We start from the raw sequence: 23441 nt of genomic DNA, 5'->3' as shown, positions 1-23441 counted from the left end.
TCAGATCCAAGCTGGTAATTAAGCTTGGAGGTTTCATGCAGGCACCCACATTTTGGATTCTAAGGTTCAGAATTAGGAATTATGCTTATGATACTTCTCCACACTGATAAGGCCTTATCTGGTGTCTTATATCCAGTTCTGTGTGCTACATTTCAGGAATGATGTGGACAAATTGGAGAAAGTCTTGAAGAGAGCAACAAAAATGATTAAAGGTCTAAAAAATATGGGGAAAGATTGGAAAAAATTGGGTTTGTTTAGTCTGGACAAGAGAAGACTGAGAGAAAACATGATAATAGTTTTCAGGTACATGAAAGGTTGATACAAGGAGGAGGGTGAAAATTTGTTCTTTTTAATCTCTGAGGATAGAACAAGAAGCAAGAGGCTGAAATTCAGCAAGAGAGGTTTAGGTTGGACATTAGAAAAATGTCCTAGCTGTCAGGATAGTCAAGCACTGGAACAAACTGGGGAATCTCCATCACTGGAGGTTTTTAAGAACAGGGTAGACAAACACCTGTCAGGAATGGCCTAGCTATTACTTAGGAGTGCAGGGAACTGGATTAGATGACCTATTGAGCTCTCTTCCAGTCCTACACGTCTATGATTCTATGATACCCTTCTGTGAAAAAAAAGCTGCCTGAAGGCAGAGGGTAAGCAGAAAACTCTGTAACTTTGAGGGTATGCACTTTCAACCAAAGGCTGCTTTTTGGAAGTAGAAGTGGCTTTGCCTCCCTGCTTATTTGACGGAGTGCATGATCCCTCCATTCCTGCAACTATTCCAAGGTCAATGGGGAAATCCCATGGAAATTGGGCTATCTGAGAAAAGCCAGGACATTTGCACGGAGGTTCACTGTTTCTGTTACTATTCATGGCGGACATGGGACTGGGCCAATCTCCAGTATTGTGTAGGCTGAATTGCAAGCAACACCATATCACAGTGCTCTGAAGTCAATGGAATTTAAGCACATAATAGGACATAAGGCTGGATGGGACTGACAAGGTCATTGAGTGCAATCTCCTTCTATCACAGGCAACCTTATCATATACTACTGATCACAAATGTACCAAGCTCCATCTTAAAACTAGTTAGGCTGTTTAGCCTCCACTGTTCCTATTGGAAAGCTGTTCCAGAACATCACTCCTCTGATGGTTAGAAACCTAATTCTTATTTCTAGCCTAAATGTATTCATGGCCAATTTATACCCCTTTTTTGTGTCAATATTGCCCTTCACTTTAAATAGGTCTTCTACGTCCCTGGTGTTTACTGCCCCGTCTATTTATAGAGAGCAGTCATCTCTTCTCTGCATCTGTTCCAGTATGTATTCATCTTTCTTGAATATGGGTGACCAAAACTGTACACAGTATTCCAGATCAGGTCCAGAGGCAGATTTACAGTGAAACACAGAAGCCTGGCATGGGCCACTCCAACGACAGGGGGTCCCAGGGCCGGGCAGCTGTGGGGGCAGAAGCTTGGTTCTGCCAGCTCCTGGGGCTCCTGCTGCAGGCTCTGCAACCACCGGCAGCCAAGCTCCCCCTCCCCTGCCTCTTCCCCTGAGTGCGCCACGTTCCTACCCCTCCCTCTCCCTTCCAGCGCTGCCCCCGCTACGGAACAGCTGTTTGCCAGCGCTCAGGTCGCTCCTGGGGAGGGACGGGGCAGGGCCGCAGCATTCTCTGGGTACAAAGTGAGGAAGATGCGAGGGCAGGGCCTTGGAAAAAGAGGTTGAATCGGGGCAGGGCGGAAAAAAGGCACAGCCCCTGCACTCCCCCTACACATACCCTCCCAGCCCCCTGCCGTGAGCCGCTCAGGGGTGGGAGTACCCCCAAAGCCTCAGCCCACACCCCCACCCTCACTCCTGCACCCCACACACACCTTCAGCCCCCTTGACTCTTGCGCCCCAAAGCCACCTGCCCTGAATCCTGCACCCGCTCAATCCCCCAGCTCCCTGCCCACACTGACTTGCACCACCACCATCACACATCCCCACCTGCACCCCTAGCACCAAACAGTAGGCTCCAAGTGCAGGATACCTGCTTTTATGCTCGTTGTAAGGAGGGATGTATGGGGATCTGGATTATTATAGTGTAATTGGAACAGCTGCCATGTAGCTGGTAAGATTTCGGGGATGAGGATAAAAAAAACCCAAAATGGTTGGATTTAGCTGCCAGATAACTATTTTTTACAGTGCTGCTGTACCAGTTTGCCACAGAGACTGGCTGTTTGGGTGTAGTGGGTGCTGAAACAATACAGCTGGGGTATTGGGGTTAAAAAATTGGCTAGATCCAATCACAGATCCTTTTCCCACGATGGATCAAGATCCAGATATTCCCACTGAAATAGGAGTGGCCACACTTGTTTCCAATTTAGCTTGTACACTCTGAGGTTTGGGGCCCCCAATTTGTTACTAATCCGACGCCTCCTTGGCGCTGGATCCGCGTTTTTTGGTGCTGTCCAGCCAGGAGAACGGGGTCATTGGGTGGAATCTAGGTAATTGATTGCTGCCAAAATGTAGCAAAACCTGACTGGATCCAATGGCTCGATGCGGCTGCTGGGCAGCGCTGCACGGGGAGGGGAGGTTGGGTTTCTGGGGCGGCACAATTGGCTCCCCAGTGCGGTGCTCCATTGAGGAGCTGAGCAGGGGAGCCCTGGCCCCGGGGTAGCGCTGTAGGAGAGCTGGGGAGGCAGAAGCTGTTGTTTAATCTGACGGCACGAAAGGGGGCGCTGCTCGGGCTCCGCAATGGGCTGGAGCCGCCGCGTTCCGCAGCTCAGCGACTCCCTGCAGCGGCGGAACCAAAGTGCCTCGGGCGCTGGGGCAGCCCGGACGGCTGGGGACAGGGATCGGCAGCGCACTCTTCTGCGGCGCTTCCTGCTCCGGCGCCGGGCTGAGGCTTCCCGGCTACTGCGGAGAACTCGGTCACCCCCCGCAAAGCCAGGGGCCGCCGCCCGGGGTACAGCGCGCTGCTGCCGGGCTCCCCCTGCACAGTATGTTGCCCTACACGGTGAACATCAGGCTGTCGGCCCGGACCCTCACAGGAGCCCTGAGCGCGCAGAACAAGGGGGCGGTGGACTGGTGAGTGGGGGGCCGGGCAGGGGAGCCCTCGCTTGCATGGGGGTGTGAAGGGCCCTGGCTCGAGGTGTGTGTGAGAGAGAGACAGCGAGAGAGTGAAGGCCCCGGGTGGGGATAGAGGGCGGGGGGTCCTGGCGGACCTGGTGGGTGGGTGGCGGGTTATGGTTTAGAGTTGGTTGATGAATCAATAAGAAGGGAGGCCTTGGAGCCCCAGGAGGACGGGAGGGTAGTGAGGGAGCGAGGCTCTTCTGCCCCTACGAGGAGAAGGAATCCCTGCCTTAGTGGTGCAGGGGGAGAGGCCTTTCAGGGAGAGGCTGGGCACTAGAGAGTTAGAAGACCAAAGTCTTTGGAGTGGGGAGCGACCTATGCCCTCCCTCCTCCTTCAGCCTCTCAGAGACAGGTGTCAACGAGGGACTGCGCCTAACCCACTTTCTCTGTGACTGGGAAGGTTGTTACTCACTTTTCTAAGAGTACAGCATAGGCAGCTTCAAACACTGAAAACATGAGTTTTAAACATGTTTTAAAAAATCAGGCGTTCTTTTATTTGCCTTCTGGTTTATGTTTAGGTTTCTGAGACTTTGCTTGGTATAGGGAACACTAAAGTCAGATTTTCAGTTTCTTTCCACAACTGGAAGGTTTAGGAAAAAATAAAGTTGAGATTCTCACATAATCACTTGTCTGCAGAAGGTGAAACATTAAATCAGACCCCAAATATCGTGGGGTTTGCTGTATAATTGTGAAAATTGTCCGCACTGAGTTTGGAGGATCTGATCGGTTTCACTTCCTCAAATGAAAACTTATCATAAACATGCTCTTGACAAATTCAGTTATGTTAAATTTCTGTGCATTGATGACTGTTTGTGTTTTTGTCTGTTAAATATTTATATTGGTGTAGGATCAAAAGCCGTGGTTCTCAAGCTTTTTTGGCCCAGGACCCATTTGTAAATGTTTATGGTCTATTGCGACCCAGTAAATAGCTGAGGGTGGAGGTTCTTGGGTAGTTTTGGTCAGGTCCTACCCAGCACTCATTCAGCAGAGGCAGCTCCTGTGATGCATGACTGGCTGGGCTTAGCTCTCTGCAGCCTCCTTTGTTGGTGTGACAAGCCACATATAGTGCAAACATAAATGATAGAAACCTTCTGCTGTTTGTTGTAGATATGATACATCTATCTACCTGTGATATGGCAGATAAAAAGCAATATGTATATGTGTGTGTGTGTGTGGGGGGGTGTTTATGTTCAATGCCCTGTATGCCCTCCAACTAATCCAAACAAATGCTCTATTTTGCAGCTGATAAAACTGAACAGACTGCCTGATTTTCAGTCCCATGCTTAAATAACTGAACCAACCCTCTTTGAAGACTTGCGCTTCCAGATCTGTCAAGTCAAGACAGCACCTTGCCCTCCACTGATTCTCTTGATATTTTCTCAGAGCAGTGGGCATTATCTGGGGTTCTGTGCTTGGTTCCCTTTTGGATTCCTTGCTTCGACCCCTTGACTCCAATCCTATTCTTGTTTGACCCCAACCATTTAACTGAACCCCATATTTTTTGTGGTCTTCTTCTGTGGCAAGGTCAGCCTCTTCTCTGAGATCAAATAGGTTGAAACTTTTGACTGCTACTAAACTCACTTAAAATATGCCCCTTTTCTCCTTCAGTTCTCCCTTTCATTGCAAAAACCAACCAACCCATCTCCCAACAATGTGGATTATCTCGTATCTTATAAAGGAACATGCCATTTACTGATGGAGCTGGTTTAAACTATGTAAGGTTATAGCCTGCCCTTTTAGCATGTAAAAAGCCTCTGTCATAAATTAGCCTTGCATTGAAAAATTGCTCCCTATAGAGTGCTGGAATTGAGTTTTGTTTGTTTTCAGGTTTTATTTTGTTGGGTAGATACACCTCTACCTCGATATAACACTGTACTCGGGAGCCAAAAAGTCTTACCGTGTTATAGGTTAAACCGCGTTACATCAAACTTGCTTTGATCCACTGGAGTGCGCTCCCTCCCCGAGCACTGCTTTACCACATTATATCTGAATTCGTGTTATATCGGGTCATGTTATATCGGGGTAGAGGTGTATTTCTATTTTTATTTGTTTCCAGTACATGCACACAACATGCTTGATGTACAAACAAGAGGCACATTTCTTGCCCCCAAATGATTTTAATTTTAAAAATGATTGAACAGAGAGGCAGAGTATAGGGGAGAGGGAGATGACAAACAGTTAACATTGGCCCTCTCTTCATAATAAACACAATGTTTTAATGGTATGATATAGAAGCATGCACAAATAAATTAACCTTGCTGCTGTAGTTGCAGTTCGGCTTTATTTTATTACTTATTATGCACAATATCAGTTTTGTTGATAATCTAGCTACAGAAACTCTAATGAAGTATAGATCATTGCTACTCCAGTTTGACTTTATAGCTAAAAAATCTCATGAAATCCAAGTACACCTATTGATGGTCTGGACATTTGTCCCTTTCCTTGTTTGATAGTAACATTGCTATTTTTCCAGGGGCTGGCAAGGTTTGATTGCATATGGGTGTCAGTCCCTGGTGCTAGTTATTGATTCCAACACTGCCCAGACTGTACAAGTTTTGGAAAGACACAAAACTACTGTTGTCAAGGTGAGTTTATCTGTTTCAGGTTCTTTCGCGTGATTCTTTTGTGTGTGTTGTTTTTTCTAAATTTCAGTGTAAATAACTACCATTTTGTCTAATTTGACTTTCACGTCAAATCTGGTATATGACTTTAATCTTTAAGGAATAAAATGACCTCTTTGATGGCTAAGATCCAATCATTTGTTGAAATTGAACAGGCAGCTATGGTACCATTATATTTTCAGATGTATGGAGAAACATCTGTATGTGTGTTAATGATGTAGATATGGTCAAAACAGAAACGCTCCTTAAAAAAACAATTATTATACACCTAATAAACATTGAAGTTCTGCTGCAGTTCTACTAACTTTACAATCTATGAAAATATTTTTGCTGTTTTCTTATTATTTTTGAATCGTAGAAATATTTTTATGGCTTAATGTAATAGCAGTAATGACTCACTGGGAAGGTTTTTCCTGATAGTTAGGTAGCTGAGTTCATCATCATGGCACATGTGAAAGAGATGCAGCTTCCTTGCAGATCAAGCACTACCCAATTGTTTTTGAGCTAAGTCTGGCTCAGTGTTCAGTCTGCGTCTGTCATTGGTGTTCTTATAGTGGTACTTTTGGCGACTATGTGATAGCTGGTTGTGCAGCAGCATTCCTTAGTTAACATGCTAACTGGCTGAGTTAAGTGCCCTCAATTTCATCTTGCAACATTTATCTCCTGGAAATACTGCTTGTACTTATTTGTGTGTGTTTAATTCCTTAGTATTTTCTTGTTGGATTCCTATGCTTCTGAGAAAATGAGACTGTGCTGATATTCTTAAGTCATCAGTTCATCATGATTACCAATAATTACAACTGTAAAAAGATGAAAAATTCTGAGCTCTTTTTAGTGATAATCTGCCTATCTATGGATTCTCTAGTCTTTGACAAGGGGTGAAGCATATTTTCTGTGGAGATTCCTCAGCTCAGAACTCTGTCAAATAGTTTATTAGGGCTTGACCGTGCCAACCTTTGGAGCATGGTACAACTATTCAGATTTGCATCTAAATCAGGACAAGAATCTTTCTAGTCACATTTTAATGATTGAATTTAATCTCCAGATTTGGAGCAATAAGATGCCAGAGAGCAACTGAATTTTCTTCATCATTTTAGATATATCATTTTTCTGATACTGCCAGGCTGTGTTTGTGACTTGCCTATTGATTAATATATAGAGAGATTTTTGTTTTTATTGATGAGTATCTTTAGAATGTAAACATCTGGAACAGCTATATAAGTTATGTGCCATGTCGTATCTCCATATATGACAACACATTTTGATTAAAGCCTTTCTATTTTATTACATGTGTGGAGATTGTCAAAGTAATATGTGGCCAAAATTTGAGCAATAAATCATAGTATCCTAGATAGTGGATGAAGCAGTAAGTGATATGGACACATGCAAGAGGTTGGCAAATAACCATACAAATAGTTAGTCAGCATCATAACTGTTCTAAATTGAACATAATATTTAGGTATTACTTCTTTTGGTTAGACATGGTCCTGTAGTTGGTCACAAAATGAAAATGGAGACTAAAGAGAAGGGAAACAAAAATATCCTTTTTGACCAATCCACATGGATATTTTGGATATATTATGAAGTATATTAAAACACTTTTTAATGCCTTTGCTCTCTTAAGGTAAGATACTGTAAAAGAAAATATATCAAATCATTCTTTACACCATATTTGAAAATTACATACTCGGTCATTACAATGAATGATACCCACTCTGTATGAGCAGATTGTCGTCTTACCCTCCTCCATCCCTGACGTGCTGGGCTGTCATCAGAACTGGTCATGAGATATAGGGAAATACCAATACCTAAAATAGCATCCAAACAGCAAATTAATCACACAGTGGAACAGGACAGCAGCAATATTAATAGCTTAGTTCAGAAGTTGCACATAGGTTAGTTAATAAATTATAACATTCAGTTCTGCTGCCTTATAATGATAGCATTGTAACTGCATCAGGATAGCTATATTTTCCAGCTAATTTTGTGACGCTATCCTATTTCAGCAGTAGGCTAAATGTTAAGGTCCCTACAGTCTTTATATAATTTATTAGATTATTTTTCAAAACTACCGTCTCATTTATTAACTGGAGCAAACCCAGGAAAATGACTAATTTGTGAGGAAAAAGAGGAATGGAATTCTTTTCTTTTCTGCTCTAAAGATCAGTGGACATCGTATTAGAAGTTATTATACTACTCAAGAGCTTTCCACACTCCTCTAGATGTAATCATAAATAATTTTCTTCAGTTCCTGAGCTTAATGTTTAAGAGGTCTGCTTACCACATTCCTTTTTAAAAGAACTATTACAGTTGCAAGTGACATAAAAAATATATTCTGAGTCCATTATTACAAAGAAAATAGCATGGACAGGTTCCATTTACAAGGAATTTTCACCTAAAAGACTTGTTTACATTATGTTACTGGACTGCATACCTCAGCAGTTAATGCTGTTAAAAGCCAAGAAATAAGCAATTAAGTATTTCAACACACTGTCTGCAATTTATTAAACATATCCTCTTTTTAACCTTAAAAACCTTCTATGTTTTGCATACATTTCTACCTTCACGTTGAACTATTAATGGTTATTCTTAAAGTCCAACCATGTTTACTTTATATATTTACTCCCTTTGTCCCTATGAGTAATATAGATTTTGTGTGGCTTTAATAATATCTATATTATATCTGTATTTAGGGGGTTTTATTGGGGTGTAATGTCATCTGCAAATAATGATTGCCAGATGTTTGTCTTTAATATTTAAACAGTTGTGCACGGATGATCAATGTAGCTAGTGACAGTTTTGAAGTTCATGTGGCTTTTTTATATACTTTGAAATCTATGTTTGTGTATGCATTCACATATTATATTATTGGTCATACTCAAGCTTGCCCTTTAGTTGTTAAGGTGAGGGTGATATGTGTGGGCTGTGGATGATGGAAAGAAGTAACTGATGTTGCAAAGATCTTTCACCCCCCTTTCCCAGTTCAGCTCAATGTTCTGGGAGAACTGGGAAAAAGGGAACAGGGAGGTAGCAGCAGAGTTACAGGGAATGATTGAGGAAGTGGTAAGAGGGTTTTGGTTTGAGGGACACAGGGATGTGGCTGTGAACTTGTGGTGGTGGAGACTAAGGTCTGCTGTTTTGATGCACCCCAGGAGTTGAAGCCAGAATGCCAAAGAGCCCTTGATGTGCCAGTGCCTTGTGCAAAGCACTGGACTCGCTCACACATACACTTCCTTGTTGGCCATCCAGACACCTCATGACTCTTCTTAAACCAGGCTAGGAGAGCGGTTTGTGTGTATAGCGTGGTGGTTCTTTGGGTGGAAAGAGAGGTTCTAGATGACTGTAGCATTGTTGAAGAAGCAGCACCTGATATATTTATTTGAATAAAGTATATGTAGGAACTGAAGAGAAACAGTCAGACAACAGAGTCCTGTTCAGTTACATCACATGAAGGCAGACAGCTAAATACTGACAAATTTTAAAAGTGCTTGTATACAAATGCAAGAAGTCTAAATACAAACATGGGTGAACTTGAGTTCGGTATTAAATGAGGATATTGATATAATGGGCATCCCAGAAACTTGCTGGAATGATAATAATCAATGGGACGTGGTAATACCAGGGTACAAAATATATAAAAATGATAGAATAGGTCACACTGGTAGAGAAGTAGAACTATATGTAAAAGCAAACGTAATCCCATATAGTAAAAATTTTAAGTGAATCAAACAGTACCATAACTTTTCGATGGATAGAAGTTCCATTCTTGAATGATAAGAGTATAGCAGTAGTAATATACCATCAACCACCTGCCCAGGGTGGTGACAGTGATTGTGAAATGTCCAGGGATATTAGAGAGGCTACGTAAACAGAAAATACAATAATAAGGGGGGATTATGACTGTCCCCATTCTGTCTGGGTACATGTCACCTCAGGACAGGATGCAGAGAGAAAATTTCTAGACATCATTAATGACTGCTGCTTGGAGCAGCTAGTCCTAGAACCCACAAGGGGAGAGGCAATTCTTGATTTTATCCTAAGTGGGGCACAGGATCTGGTTCAGAAGTTAAATATAGCTGAACTACTTGGTAATAGTGACCACAGTGTAATTAAATTTAACATCCTTTTAATGGGAAAATACTAAAGAAACCCACCACAGTAGCATTTATTTCAGAAAGGGGAACTACACAAAAATGAGGAAGCTAGTTGTGCAGAAATTAAAAGGATCAGTCATGAGAGTGAAATGCCTGCAAGCTGCTTGAAAACTTTTTAAAAAAATCACCATAGTAGAGGCTCAAACTAAGGGCAGGTCTACACTACAGATCTAAGTCGACCTAAGTTACGCAGCTCCAGCTACATACCTTAGGTCGACTTATTATGGTGTCTACACTGCACTGGGTCAACGTGAGAAACTCTCCTGTTGACTTACCTTATGCTTTTCATTCTGGTAGAGTACCGGAGCCAATGGGAGAGCGATCGGTGGTTGATTTAGCAGGTCTTCACTAGATCTGTTAAATCAATCCCTGGTGGATCGATTGCCACATGTTGATCCCCTGGTAAAAGGAGACAAGCTCTAAATGTAAACCCTCAAATAAAAACCAAACAAACAGTAAGAAGACCAAAAGACAATGCCACCATGGCTAAACAGCAGAGTAAAATAGGTGATTAGAGCGAAAAAGACGTTGTTTCAAAATTGGAAGTCAAATCCTAGTGAGGAAAATAGATAACAGCATAAAGTCTGGCAAGTCAAATATAAAAGTATAATTAGGCAGGCCAAAAAATAAATAAATAAATAAAAATAAAATTGAAGAGCAAATAGCAAAAGAACCACAAACTAACAGCAATTTTTTTTAAGTACATGAGAAGCAAGAAGCCTGCTAGTCACAGGGCCGCTGAACAAACGAGGTGCTAAAGGAGCTCTCAAGGAAGACAAGACTGTTGTGGAGAAGCTGAACAAATTCTTTGCTTTGGTCTTCACTGCAAAGGATGTGAGGGAGATTCTCAAACCCGAGCCATTCTTTTTAGGTGACAAATCTGAGGAACTGTCCTAGATGAAGGTGTCACTAGAAGAGGTTTTGGAACAAATTGGTAAACAATAATAGCTCACCAGGACCAGCTGCTATTCACCCAAGTGTTCTGAAATATAAAATTTCACAGGTACTAACTGTGCTGTGTAATCTATCACTTAAATCAGCCTCTGTACTAGAAGACTGGAGGATAGTTAATGCAGTGCCGATTTTTATTAAAAAGGCTCCTAAGGCTAGCCTGGCAATTACAGGCTGGTAATATATATAGGATAAACTTAAATAATTAAACTGGCAACTGCTGTGCAAGTTTCTCTATTTATTGAACAATGACATGCATATGAAATGACTACAAACTGTTGCATAATCTTCTGGTGCTGTGTTTCATATAGTTTGTATCCCATTTAGTGGTGTCAAACTAAAAAGTATTAAATACTTGTCTTTATTATACATAACTGTATTTTAACTGGTTTCATTCATACCTTCAGGTTAAATGGGCTAAAGAAAACTACCATCACAATATTGGTTCTCCATATTCTTTGCGCTTAGCTTCTGCTGATGCTACTGGAAAGATAATTGTTTGGGATGTGGCAACGGGAACGGTTCGCTGTGAAATACAGGAGCATACAAAACCAATCCAAGGTAAGGAAGGTGTATGCTATTTATATAAATAAGTTGTATTGTAAGAGGCAGTATTGTCTACTAGTTATAGTGGTGATTGGCGGCCAGGACTCAGAAATTCTATTCACAGGCCTGCCATTGACTTACTCTGACCTTGAGTACATCACACTGTGCGCCCGTTTACCCACCTTTCACATAGGTATAATGCTTATCTCCCAGCAGGGCTGCTAAGGGGTTTGTTTAATGCCTATAAAATGTTCTGATATCTTCTGATTAAAAGTGCTATAAGTTAAGAAGTATTTTATTATTGATAAATGTTCACACAATACACTAAATAAACCTCCTTGGTTTTGAGTTGAGGATTTAATGCAGCTTGCAGTCCACATTGTAATAATACTTGTAAGAATTACAGCGCTGTTAATCATGGATTTGACTGTATTCTTATTTACAGTGCGTTTTATATAGCCACTACGGTGCAAACATACTAATATGACAAGTTCAAATTGGATTGTGTATTCCTAAGGAATAAAGGTTTCTTTGTTATTTTAAACCATTATGCTCCAGATTCCTTTGAATATCTATATCCATCTTTCTTGGCACACAAGAACAGGAAGGCTATTTCATGCATAAGAGCTGGTATAGAAAAAGCAATAAAATGGATTGGAAAAGGAAACAAAGGGAGCATTAAGGAGCAGGCAAATGGCAGCAAATAAGTGGGCTGTAAGATGAAACTAGAGCTGATATGTGCTTGGGTTTAACTAGATAGAGTCTTGAAGTTGAGACTGCAGTGTTTGAATTTGATGTAGAAGGAGTCAGTGGAGAGACTGATGGGAGAGGGCTTGACATAGAACTTGCAGGAGAGGAAGGAATTTTTGGATGATCATTGATTTTTGGTTACAGTTGACGAGATACATCGGGGAGGCATTTGCTTTTTATTGTCACAACTGTATACATCTGCATGTTGCAACACTTCAACAGGAAGCTATAGAAAATACTCACAAAACCATACATAAATAATCCTTCTTGCTTGGAATGTTCTTTGTAGTGCTCCTATTAAAAAAATTAAAAAGGAGCATAGATTAATACAGTAGTTCTCAATCTTTTTCCACCCACAACCTAGAAACCCTCCAATTTCTTAATGCAAAGTACCTACATTTCACAGGCCTTTCTGGTCACAAAAAATTGTGGGCTATAATGAGTACGAAACTGTAGGTGTGTTTGGTTTGCTTGATTGTGCTGGATAGCAGGCTCCTGATGCTAGTTGGGCCTGGTGTAGTGGCAATTACTGGTGATGTCTTCCCTCAGCAAACTACTTAGCTCTGGAGGTTGTGGAAGCCAGCCTGATAGTGGCGGTGCTGCATGCCCCAGAGTTCATTGTCATTCTAGTAGGTCTGGTGGATAGGTAGGAGGACTGAAGAGCTGCTGTAGGACTTAGTGGTGGAGTGGAACCAAGAGCAGCAGGAGAGAGGGCACGGTAAGCAACCTTCCTTTTACCTGGCTTCTGTTTATTTTGTTGTCAGTTGGCAGGTTACCATCCAGCAAATGCCTGCAGTGAGGAAGTCTTAGTTTGATGGTTAGAACAGGGGCTAAAACATTAAACTGTTCTGCTTCCACCACAGATTCACTGAATGAGCTTAGACACGTCACTTAATCTCTCTCTCTCTCTCTCTCTGCATTTTTCCCCAGCTGTAAAATGGGAATAATACTACCTTCCTATAGTTGAGGACCTTGGATAAAAGCTATTTTGTAATTATTGGTAGTAGGGACTTACAAATCTCCTCTTGTGTGTGAGATTCTGGTTGCTAAAAAAAAGTGCAGTTTTATTTTCTTGGGAATTTTTCAGTAAACAAGTATCAGTGCAAACACTTTTTGGCATCTTTTAAGCTCTCCTGTGATTTTTAAAATCAAACCAAATCCTGAGTAAATCTCTCTTTCTTTTACAGCTACCCACATCCTTATTAGCATCACTTTATAGGTTGTTTTATTTCTGAAGTAAAACTCAGAATGACGTTTTGTTGTGCAATGAAATTTTCACGGTACATTTCTGAGAATAGTTAATAGTTCCAGCTCGCCCGCCTCCTTCCCCTCTTCCAAACTCTCTATCTGACAGCAGCCTGACTCCTGTTTTTATCTTAACTTTATTATCTGAAAAGCCACTTAACAAATTAGATTTGTTTCTTTAGCGAGGTTTATAAAACAGAAGCATAAAATAAAGCAGATAAAATACAGCAGCCAGCTTTTGTTGTCTTCAGTTAATTCGGTTAGCTTTGTTTTTTTCTCTAGTGTTACAGGTTTTTTCTAAGATGATGATACTGAGTTACTGAATGATTAGTGTGGCTTTTTACATGTTGCTTAAAGCCATTTTCCAGTTGTATAGCCATAGACTCCCAACAGTGTATAGCTTGTACCTTCTTACCCAAGGAAATCATTATCCCTGTTGTTCTGATGAATGTCAGAAAAGTTAATGGGGGACAAAATAAAAAAATTGCATTCCTTTCCTCACCTTAAATTCATATTTAAACATATTTTTAGAACATCGTCCTGCTTTACATTGCTCTTTATAAGCAAGGTTATCCATTCTTTTTCTGTTTACGGTGTGAAACTGGTGGAGTTGTTGTTAAGATTTGATTAACTTTTTATCCATTTTTTTTAAAGTGTTTTGTAATACAAGCACCTCCCACCAGCACTCTTGAATATAGTCTTCATTGTAATAAAAAACATCTCCGAGCCACCATCTAGAGCAGGGTACTCACAAAGTTTTCATAGTGTGAACCACATCTTAATAAAGAGATTATCTCACAGATCATCTCTCCTCCCATCATGACATAACATTCCTTTGGTGGTTACATCAATTACTTACACGGAAAAATAATATTGAGAAAGTTTTTTGTAATTTTCAGTCTTAGTGTGAGGAGTGTGATCCTTTTTTCTGTTTGTTTGTTTTGTTTTTTTAAATTAGTCTTCTGTTGATGCTCTTTTCTCTCATGTGTTCTGTTCCTTTCTTTCTGTGCTCCTTGTATGTATTTTTCTGTTTCTGGTGCTATCTAGCCACTCAGTTCTCTTTTTGCCTCTGGACTTTCTCTCCTGCTGGTAGGTGACAATTTCACCTGCTGGTTGTTCTGGTCCCTACAAGATGCTCCTTTTTTCTTTCCTTCTCATCTTGTGTACCAGTATCCCATAAGAGAGACAGGCAGTTGGGAATGTTGTGAAGGCTAAAACTAACGGGGTTCAGAAAAACCCCAGATACGTTCCTGGCGGATAGATTCATTAGTGGCTATTAGCTAAGATGATCAGGGATTCAGCCTCATGCCCTCAGTGTCCCTAGCCTCTGGGAGTGGATGTGGATGACAGGCGATGGAGCACTTTTGATGATTGCCTGTCCTGTTCAGCATTTGTCATTGGCTACCGTTGAAATCCAGATTACTGAGCTGTATGGACCGTTGGTCTGACTCAGTATGGCTGATCTTAGTTCTTTTGTTCTTTAGTTGGCTCCTTCTTTCCATCTGCTTCTACAGACCTCCAGGCTCCTGTTTTCAGTCATTGGAAATGAGCACCAGTGTGACCTGCCAGTTCTCTATGCACCATTAGCAAGTGCTTCACAGATGACAATTTGGGAGTTGCTGACATAAAAATGTACAAAATGTCCTTTTATATTTTATTTTATGTGTTTGTTTTGTCCAGAGTCCAATATAACCAATGCAGCAATTTGCACTGGGCTGTTTTTAATACAGCATGTCACTGTTACTGTGCAAACTGCACCTTAGACCTCTCTTTGTCCTCTTTGAGGGCACCTCTTTGACAGGTTTCGCTATATTGCCCCTCTCTGGATGAAACCAGGTGGTCCTAGCACTCTTGGACTGGGATCTCTGGACTGCAGTCCCCCTTTTTACCTACCTTGTTAAGCCGACAGGCCAAACTGGGGTTGGCACCTGTAAGCTCTTTTCCCCCAGGAATTTGTGACGGCAGCTCATTAAAGTAACTGAAAAACAGTATTTTCAAACAAAGTGGCATTTGTTAGCCAAAAGAAACATAGCATCTATAAAATGGGTTAATAAAACAGCAGAGTTCTGTATGCATATTTCCTTAAAGCTTAGCCTCTCTATCCAGAGGTCAGGTAGACACAGCATATTCCCTCTCTTGTTGGGAAATCTAGCCTACTTATTGCAGTTCCTGCGTCTGTCTGGCAGAGACCCATCTTTTGCCACTGCTGCTGACAGCCCATTCAGCCTATTTTCTTTAAGGTGTAGGATTTTCTATGGTCCTAGGCTTTCAGCACGAGGAAGAGTAAACCATGTCAGCTTGATGGGAGCCAGGCATGGCTTTCTCCAGTTAATAACCCTTCTTCCCTGAAGAACTTGAATAGGCAAAACACAAAGGAAGGGGAGTAGGATGTATTAGCCCCATTTTATGGATAGGGAACTGAGGTAGAGAGAAATTGTGCCATGCCATGGTCATACCCATCTGTGGCAAAATGAGGTATTAAGTCCAGATCTCAGGAGTCTCAGTCCAGTCACATGACCTTCATCCCCATGTTAACCTTAATTTTCTTGCTGTGTGTGTGTGTATATATATACACAATATCTTTCATTTCATGATCTGTCTGTGTAGTTCCGGTGCAAGTGTTTAAAAATAGCACTATGAGTTGGCTTTAACTACATTATTACTGAGGTCAGTGAAGTCTTACCATTGACTTCGGAGGGAAAACGGAGTTAGGCCAGCGCTGAGTGTTTTTGAAAATTCAAGTGGACTATTTTTATGTAGGTATACACATACATTACATTATTTTAGCTGAGTCTGTATATTGGTACTTGGCTTTTTTTAAAGTGTCCTTCTCGCTCAGCTGAGTATATAATGACATACTGCATTCTCTAGCAGGATAGATTCAAAGTATATTCTCAATGTCATTGGAAATCATCCATCTTTTTTTTTTATTTGGAAAGAAAAGAGGGGAATTATATATTGAAAACCATCCTTTGAAAAGATTTGGATAATGAGCTCTTCTTGCCAGCTTAGAAACACATTAGAATAATTCGATATTTCACACACATGATTTGTGTACATTCTTACAGCATTTTTATATTAACGTTAGTGTTGGATCTGGCACATAAAAAAGTGTCATTTCTTAAAGTGAGCTATCAGATTAAAAATTAATGGAAAGAAAAATTGAGAGCTCAGAACTTTTTTGTTGTTTTTCATCCTGCGTTTGATGTTTGAGACATTGCATTTGCGTTCTGAGGGATTTAAGTACTATCTTACAGAACTTCAGAGTAGTCTGCAGATTCCATTTTGGTTTGGCAGTGCAGATTTCCCACCTTATTTTTAGTTGTCTGGATTAAAATGTTTTTTTCCAAGGGTGATTGAGCAATAGGATTTTATTTAGATCTGAAAAGGAAATTTGAATGTAATTGGGTGATAGAGAGTGGATGAAAACAAACAAATACAGCTTCTACTGAAGGGAGATTTGCATTTTACAGTCATGTATAAACATTTGCCCACTCCATTGTTCTGTGGCCCTTCCCCTTCTCCCATCCTTGCTAGCTAATTTCACCTACTGTTACAAGACCACATACCATGAATAATTTGTTACATTATGTCAAAGAATTATATGGTTGGCATCCTCTCTCTCATGACTAGTCATATCTCTTTAGCAGTATTGTTATTCTTTTGGATACATAGTATAGAAGGATAATTTGAAGTTATTCCTGAGCTCAGCACTCTATTCCAAAAGGGAAATTTGAAACACAGAAGTCCTTTGTATTATTTTAAGATATGGTACTGCCACTATTTTAGTTTTTTTAATAGCAGTGCGTGCATTAGTAAATGAGTTTATGCATTTCTTGGTTCTTTGAACTCATTCATTGGTTTCACAATGTCTAAGGTATGTTATTGTAAACTAAAATAAATAGTTTCAAATATGTATACATCAGTTGATCAGGGCTAAGGGAAGATGTCATCAATGTATATTGTAAATAAAAACTTGAGGTAATAAAGGAATTTTTTTGAAATTGTGAAATATTTAGTGTGTTGCTTCTAATAAGTCACTTTTTCAGCCTAATAAGGCCAAGTACTTAGAAGCAGAGTAGGTTTAAAATGAAATGAATATTTTTAACACTAACTTCGGGTTTGGCTACTTGTTGCTTCTTTCTTTTGACAGACATGCAGTGGCTGTGGAATCAAGATGCTTCTCGAGATTTACTACTTGCAGTTCATCCACCAAACTACATTGTACTCTGGAATGCAGATACAGGCACTAAACTTTGGAAGAAGAGTTATGCAGAAAACATCCTTTCTTTTTCATTTGACCCCTTTGATCCTTCACATTTAACTTGTAAGCTTTCATTATACAAAAGGAATTTCTTATTTTTATTATGTTTGTTTCATGCTGACAGTATACTTGGGATAGTACAAAATACAGGTAAAGAGTCCCTGCCCCAAGAAGTTTAGAATCAATGTGTCCCTCATTTAGAAGGCAGGATGCACTGAGAAATTTGGAGGGGATAATACCGTAGATATCTGTCTAGTATCATTACTTACTAACTCACGAGCATTGTGGAAGCGAATCTTAAATGGATTTGATTGTGTGGGTAGTGACTTGGCATACTGGGAGGTCATTCCATATGTAAGCTACATAACTGTGTATGAGAAAGGGAACCAGTGTTGAGGTTGCCTGTTCGTAGGGTTAGATGAAGGATCCAGCGTTGTTCCTGAATTTGTAAAGAGCCTGAAACAATAGCCTTAACCAGTAATTGAATTACTGCAAGAAAAGCTGAAGAGGAAGAGCAAAAGTGATCTAACGTCAGAGCCTTATGGGAGCCCCTCTGAAAATGAGGTGGGGTGGGGGGAAGAAGACCCACTAAAAGAGCTGCTGAGGGAATGACTAGAGAAGTAGAAGGAAACCAGGAATGAATGGGACCTTGGAAAGGAGGATTTTCAAGAAGGTGAGCATCTGATCAGCAGTGCAAAAGCAGCCAAAATGTCAAAGGAGAGAAAGTATAGATTTGTGCACAATTTAGTTGAAATAGCAGAAGAAGAATAGTGAAATCACCATTTTCATTTCTGAATTTAGCTCCATCAGTACTCTTTTCTCCCTAATGAGATTGGGTACAGTTTCTGTATTTTTCCTGCGTCCCTCTATGCAAATCAAATGGAAGGAAGGAGCTTTTGGGTGTATATATGTATGCATACATAATATCAAGTTATGGAGATGTCCGTTATGGCACCACAATTAAGATTGAGTTGGGTTATGCAATCCTGTAAATATTATAATTAGAGGTTCTGAGAGAACAACACTGCATGAGAATGGCAATGGGGACTTATTCTTGTGGGTAACCCTGCTTTTCTTTTGCACTGTAAAACTTAATGAGGAATAGTTGATGACTGAAAATCAGTTTACGGAACTAATGTGAAAGGACAAACAAGAACTTTCTGCCAATAATCTGTACAGTATTTTGTAATATACAGACTTAATTTTGAAAAACTTGAGTTTTGTGGCCTCTAATGAATTGTAATGGACCATTTCTTGCTCTTTCACTAGAAGATTCCTGTTAGCTAGAATTATGAATTCCCCAGCCAGTTCAATATCATTAAAACTATTACTGTTTTTCTGCCGGAAAGCTACATTAAAAATAAAACACCATAATAAAATTGCACATAATAGTTTGCTATAATAAAAAAATGTTTTTCTTGGTACAGTGCTCACCAGTGAGGGTATAGTGTTCATCTCAGACTTCTCTCCTTCCAAGGCTCCTGCCAGCTCGGGGAAAAAAGTTTACATCTCCAGTCCACATTCCAGTCCTTCACATAACAAGCTGGTTGCTGCTACAGGGGCCAAAAAAGCCCTTGATAAAGTCAAAATTTTAATCACTAATGAAAAACCAAGGTAAGTTGCAAGTGTTTCTCCTGTCCTCACAGAACTTTTTCTGTGTGTGTGTGTGTATATATATAGGGGTGTGTGTGTGTGTGTGTGTATGTATATGTCATATTATAAGTCCTGTAAATACTACTTGGATTGATTTATGATATAATATTTGCTAATAAATCTTTGAGGGACAGGGAAATAAAGGGAAGTTGCAGAATTATTTTTTTCTCCATGTCCTAGCATCTCTAATCTTCTTCTCCACTGTAACAGTGAAACTAAACGGCATCTGACCCTGTGATTATGAAATGTGAAGAACCTGATGTAGGCATCTACTTTTATTAATTCCTGCATGCTTCTGTTTCATTTTAATTTTGATTGCCTGGATAAGGTTTAATTGAGACTCTTTTTAGTAATTACTTCTGGTGATTGATTGTTGAAGGGAAGTGATGGAATTCTTAAACAGTAGATACATTCTAAAAAGTTTGTGAACAAAGAGCACTTTCCCATTCAACAAATCTGCTCTCTGTGTGTTTTTGGAGTCACGTGCTTACATTATGGATAAATACGTTTTGCTAACTCCGATCCTATCCTTACAGAGCCAATAGTCCTGAAAGAGAGAGTTGGATTTTATTCCTTCTGCATCATCAGCTGAATTGTTAAATACATCCCAACTGAAGGGCCCAATTTTGTCCTAATATGCAACTGCAGAAATCTATTTTCTTCAGTGGCATCAAATGGTATAGGTAAAGGTCTGCATTCTGATGAACAGTGATGTTGAAGAAAGAGAAAAGAACACAGCTTGACTTTCAGATCTCAGCTGAGTTTGTAAGCCTGGTAGATAGGAACAAATCTTTTTATTTCTAACGTGAACAAATGAGCAAAATGATACAGAAAACATTGAGACAATGAATACTGAACCGCAATGTCATTGTTAGAATAACTTTTCCTTGATAAATTGCACTTTGTTTCAGCATTTGAGCAAAATTACTTAAATCATTATCAGAATTTACCACATAGTAAACAGATTGCACTTTATTAATGATCTGCTAACCCTAATAAGTACAACTGCCTGGCTTTATCTGCATTCCTTCAAGGAACTTGCTCAGAGGGTGCACATAATGCATGATTATTTTTCAAATATCTAATAATTTTTAATTTGTTATTGTCAGTATCTTCTGAAATGAGGCAGTCTCAGTTTTTAAATGTATTTTTTCAAACTTTGGAAGATGATATGTACCTAATAATGCCCATTTCTTAATTTTGGGTTATAAACTCTGATTAGGATTGCATTCTACTCATTCTAAGACTGAAGTACAACACATTTAAGAAAATACCAATTATTCCTACCGTTTCCTGTCTTCAGTTTACCAGGAATCTGTACCTAGTCTTTTTTAAGAATTAACTGTGAACAATGCTTCTGTTACCTCCAACTTAATGTGAGGTACAACTGTCTAAGTTAAAGCCACATTGACTCATCTGCTTTCTGAGTAAGAAAAAATGTGGCAAGCATATCATACCCATTTTCCCTATTTGATTTGAGGTTCTAGTCCCAGTCTGTACAACTTTAAAGATTATTCTTGAAATCTGTAAAGATTATCAGATATTACCTTTCCAATTTCACCCACAGTCATTGTCTACACAGGCACTGGCGTACAGAGTAAGTGTAGCTACATGCTACAGTGAAAAGTTGGCTGCGTCCAAACTGCAGTGAGTAGCTACATGTGGCGATGAAAAGCTTTCTCCCATCTGGAGCCTTTCCCTGCTTCTGGAGCCTTTCACTGAGTCTGGGAAAGACTCCAGCAGCAGAATACTACACAGCTAGGAATAGCAGTATAGATGAGACAGGCACTGCTTGGGTATGTAGGGAGCTGTGCACAGTACATACCCTAAGGTTCTGGTGTGTCTTTATTCACCTAAGCAATGCCTCACCATCCATACTGCTCTTTATACTCAGGCTAGGGGGGGCATGCAGTGTCTGTATTTTACATGCCACCATAGTGTGGATAGAACCTTAGAATCTCTGGGTCAAGCATATTATGGCGGGGTAGATAGCATAGTGTGCTCAGTGGGCAATCTATGACAGTTGAACAGTTTATTAAAGGAGATTACCATAAATCCAAGACTGACTATTTTCAAACCAACCCTCACTTTTTTTGGAAAAGCCTTCCTTTAATAACGAAGGCTGAGAAGGGCCTGATATAATTTCCAGTGGGGTTGGGAGGGCAAATAATAGAGGAAAATCAGAAATCCCTAAATAATAGTAGCAGTAAAGAGACATTAATTTTGTGTTTAAGAGTAACTCTTAATTTCTTTTTATTCTGCACCTAGCAATTAACAATAGATGATTTATAAATAAATAACATAAAATCAGAATTTAAACCTGTAAGTTCAACTTCAGTATTTTGAAAGCTAAAATTGTTGTATTTTAAGTTATTCTAGAAATCAGCCAACTTCCATTTATATGTTGTGATTTTTTTTTCTTTTGTACTTTTTTACATACTAAAAATACCTTCCAATCTGGCAGTGATTGTGTGAACAAACTAATCAGACTGTTTTGTCAATCAGCGCTTAACACCAAATTTTAGTGCAGATTAAAAGTTTGGACTTCATTTTAATAAGCTTATTAAATTGCAAATAGAACAGAAAACTTAGTGGCATCTCATTTTGTAATCATTTAAGTGACTGTAATCTTTATACTTTTAAATTAAAGTGTGTGACATCTTTTTATATTATATTTTTATCTGCTTGTGCTGCATCAGCAAGAATACTTGACTTAAAAAAAAATGTCAAGGAGAGCGAATGTGCTGCTGCAATTTGTGTGTGTGTGTATACCTGTCTATCTATCTATCTGTAGATATACGCACACAGGTATAGTAACAATACATTAACAATAGTACATACATTTCAATAGTATGAAGAATTTACATGTGATACACATGCCCTTCACAACTCTATGACAGACTTACAGACTGACTATTAGATTAAATGTATATGCTCAAGAATGTCCTTTGTTTCACAGCCCCTATCTTGTTTAGATACATTGCATTTGACTATTAATAGCGTTTGTGCATTCTCAACTTCTTTCTCTCAACTTTAACGTATTTTCTGGCGGTGAGGCTAGTTTTAGTTAATTACAAAATAAAACATTATGCACAGCAATATGCAAATTGCAGTGAGCCCCATGAGTCAGGCTGATTTCTCATGAATACCAATAGATGCTTCAACTGCAGTTGGACTGCCTTTCTCTTGAAATGTGAAGCCATTACAACATATTTATTTCCCTAGCATCATAAACTTATTCATTTTCCAAGGCTTTTCAGTTTGATTTTAATTTCCAGAGGTGTATTTTTAATTGTGATGGATCAAATGGGGGTCTCTATAACTATCTTAGCCATTGAAGTGGGCAGTCCTTTGAAATTGGCCTTAGTGGCTGCATTCAAAGTATTGCCATGCAGCTATTAACTGTATGGAGTTTGAAATATGCTAATATCAAAACCTCTTTAAAGCTGCTCCTGCTTACAAAATTATGTAAAAACTGCTTCATAGATGTGTATTTGGTGTATTTCAGTGCTGAATCTGTAACGCTGAATGAGTGTCTTCAGTTGTCATATCTACCTTCCAAAAGAAACTACATGTTATTACTCTATCCCAGAGAAATTTTGATTCTTGACCTTGAAGTGAACCAGACAGTAGGTGTAGTAGCTATTGAAAGAACAGGCATACCTTTTTTACAGGTAACATATCCAGTTTGTTTCTGCCTATGCTTATTTCATTTAACATGCTTTGCAATTAAAACCGGTCCTTACTGTATTCTATTTACAAACATTTACTGATTTTTATAAATATCAAAAATATGATTCTGTCTTTCTAAAATTTTATGTTTCCTGTATGGCTGTCAGCAAAGAGATGTTTAGGCTGGGGTTTTTAGTCTATAAAACCCAAGGAAAACTTTAATTTAGAGTGTGAAGAGCAAAGGTTCTTAATGTGCTCTAATAACTGAGAAATACTACTGAGCTACCATATATTCTGTACTGCTTAACACTGTATGCACGTGAATTATTTTACTATGTGCTATGAGAAAAAGCTACTTTTCCATCTATAAAGGAATCTTGAATTTAGAACTAGGGTCCCATGACACATGGAATGGTTTGTTCAAACCATGGTATGATCACAAAATTTCCCCCTCCATCTCAGCAAGAACAGCTGT

General features: G+C 39.6%; 1 protein-coding gene across 2 annotated transcripts in view; it reads left to right on the top strand.

Annotated features, from left to right (window-relative positions):
* The first annotated feature begins 2849 nt into the window (after positions 1–2849).
* The window catches only part of WDR11 (WD repeat domain 11), a 76080-nt gene continuing 55488 nt past the window's right edge, over positions 2850–23441 (top strand). The window contains exons 1-6 of one of the 2 annotated variants that reach the window (XM_032776720.2): positions 2850–3065; positions 5584–5695; positions 11244–11397; positions 17531–17704; positions 19069–19255; positions 22803–22968. In XM_032776720.2, coding sequence (XP_032632611.1) covers positions 2980–3065; positions 5584–5695; positions 11244–11397; positions 17531–17704; positions 19069–19255; positions 22803–22968 — 879 coding nt within the window. In that variant the 5' untranslated portion in view covers positions 2850–2979. The remainder of the gene's footprint in view (positions 3066–5583; positions 5696–11243; positions 11398–17530; positions 17705–19068; positions 19256–22802; positions 22969–23441) is intronic. The other variant, XM_032776721.2, reaches the window with a different exon arrangement.

This window comes from Chelonoidis abingdonii, chromosome 15, assembly GCF_003597395.2.
Source record: "Chelonoidis abingdonii isolate Lonesome George chromosome 15, CheloAbing_2.0, whole genome shotgun sequence".
Taxonomy (NCBI): domain Eukaryota; kingdom Metazoa; phylum Chordata; order Testudines; family Testudinidae; genus Chelonoidis; species Chelonoidis abingdonii.
The sequence above is the reverse complement of the archived record's forward strand: the minus strand, read 5'-3'. Positions and strand labels throughout refer to the sequence as shown.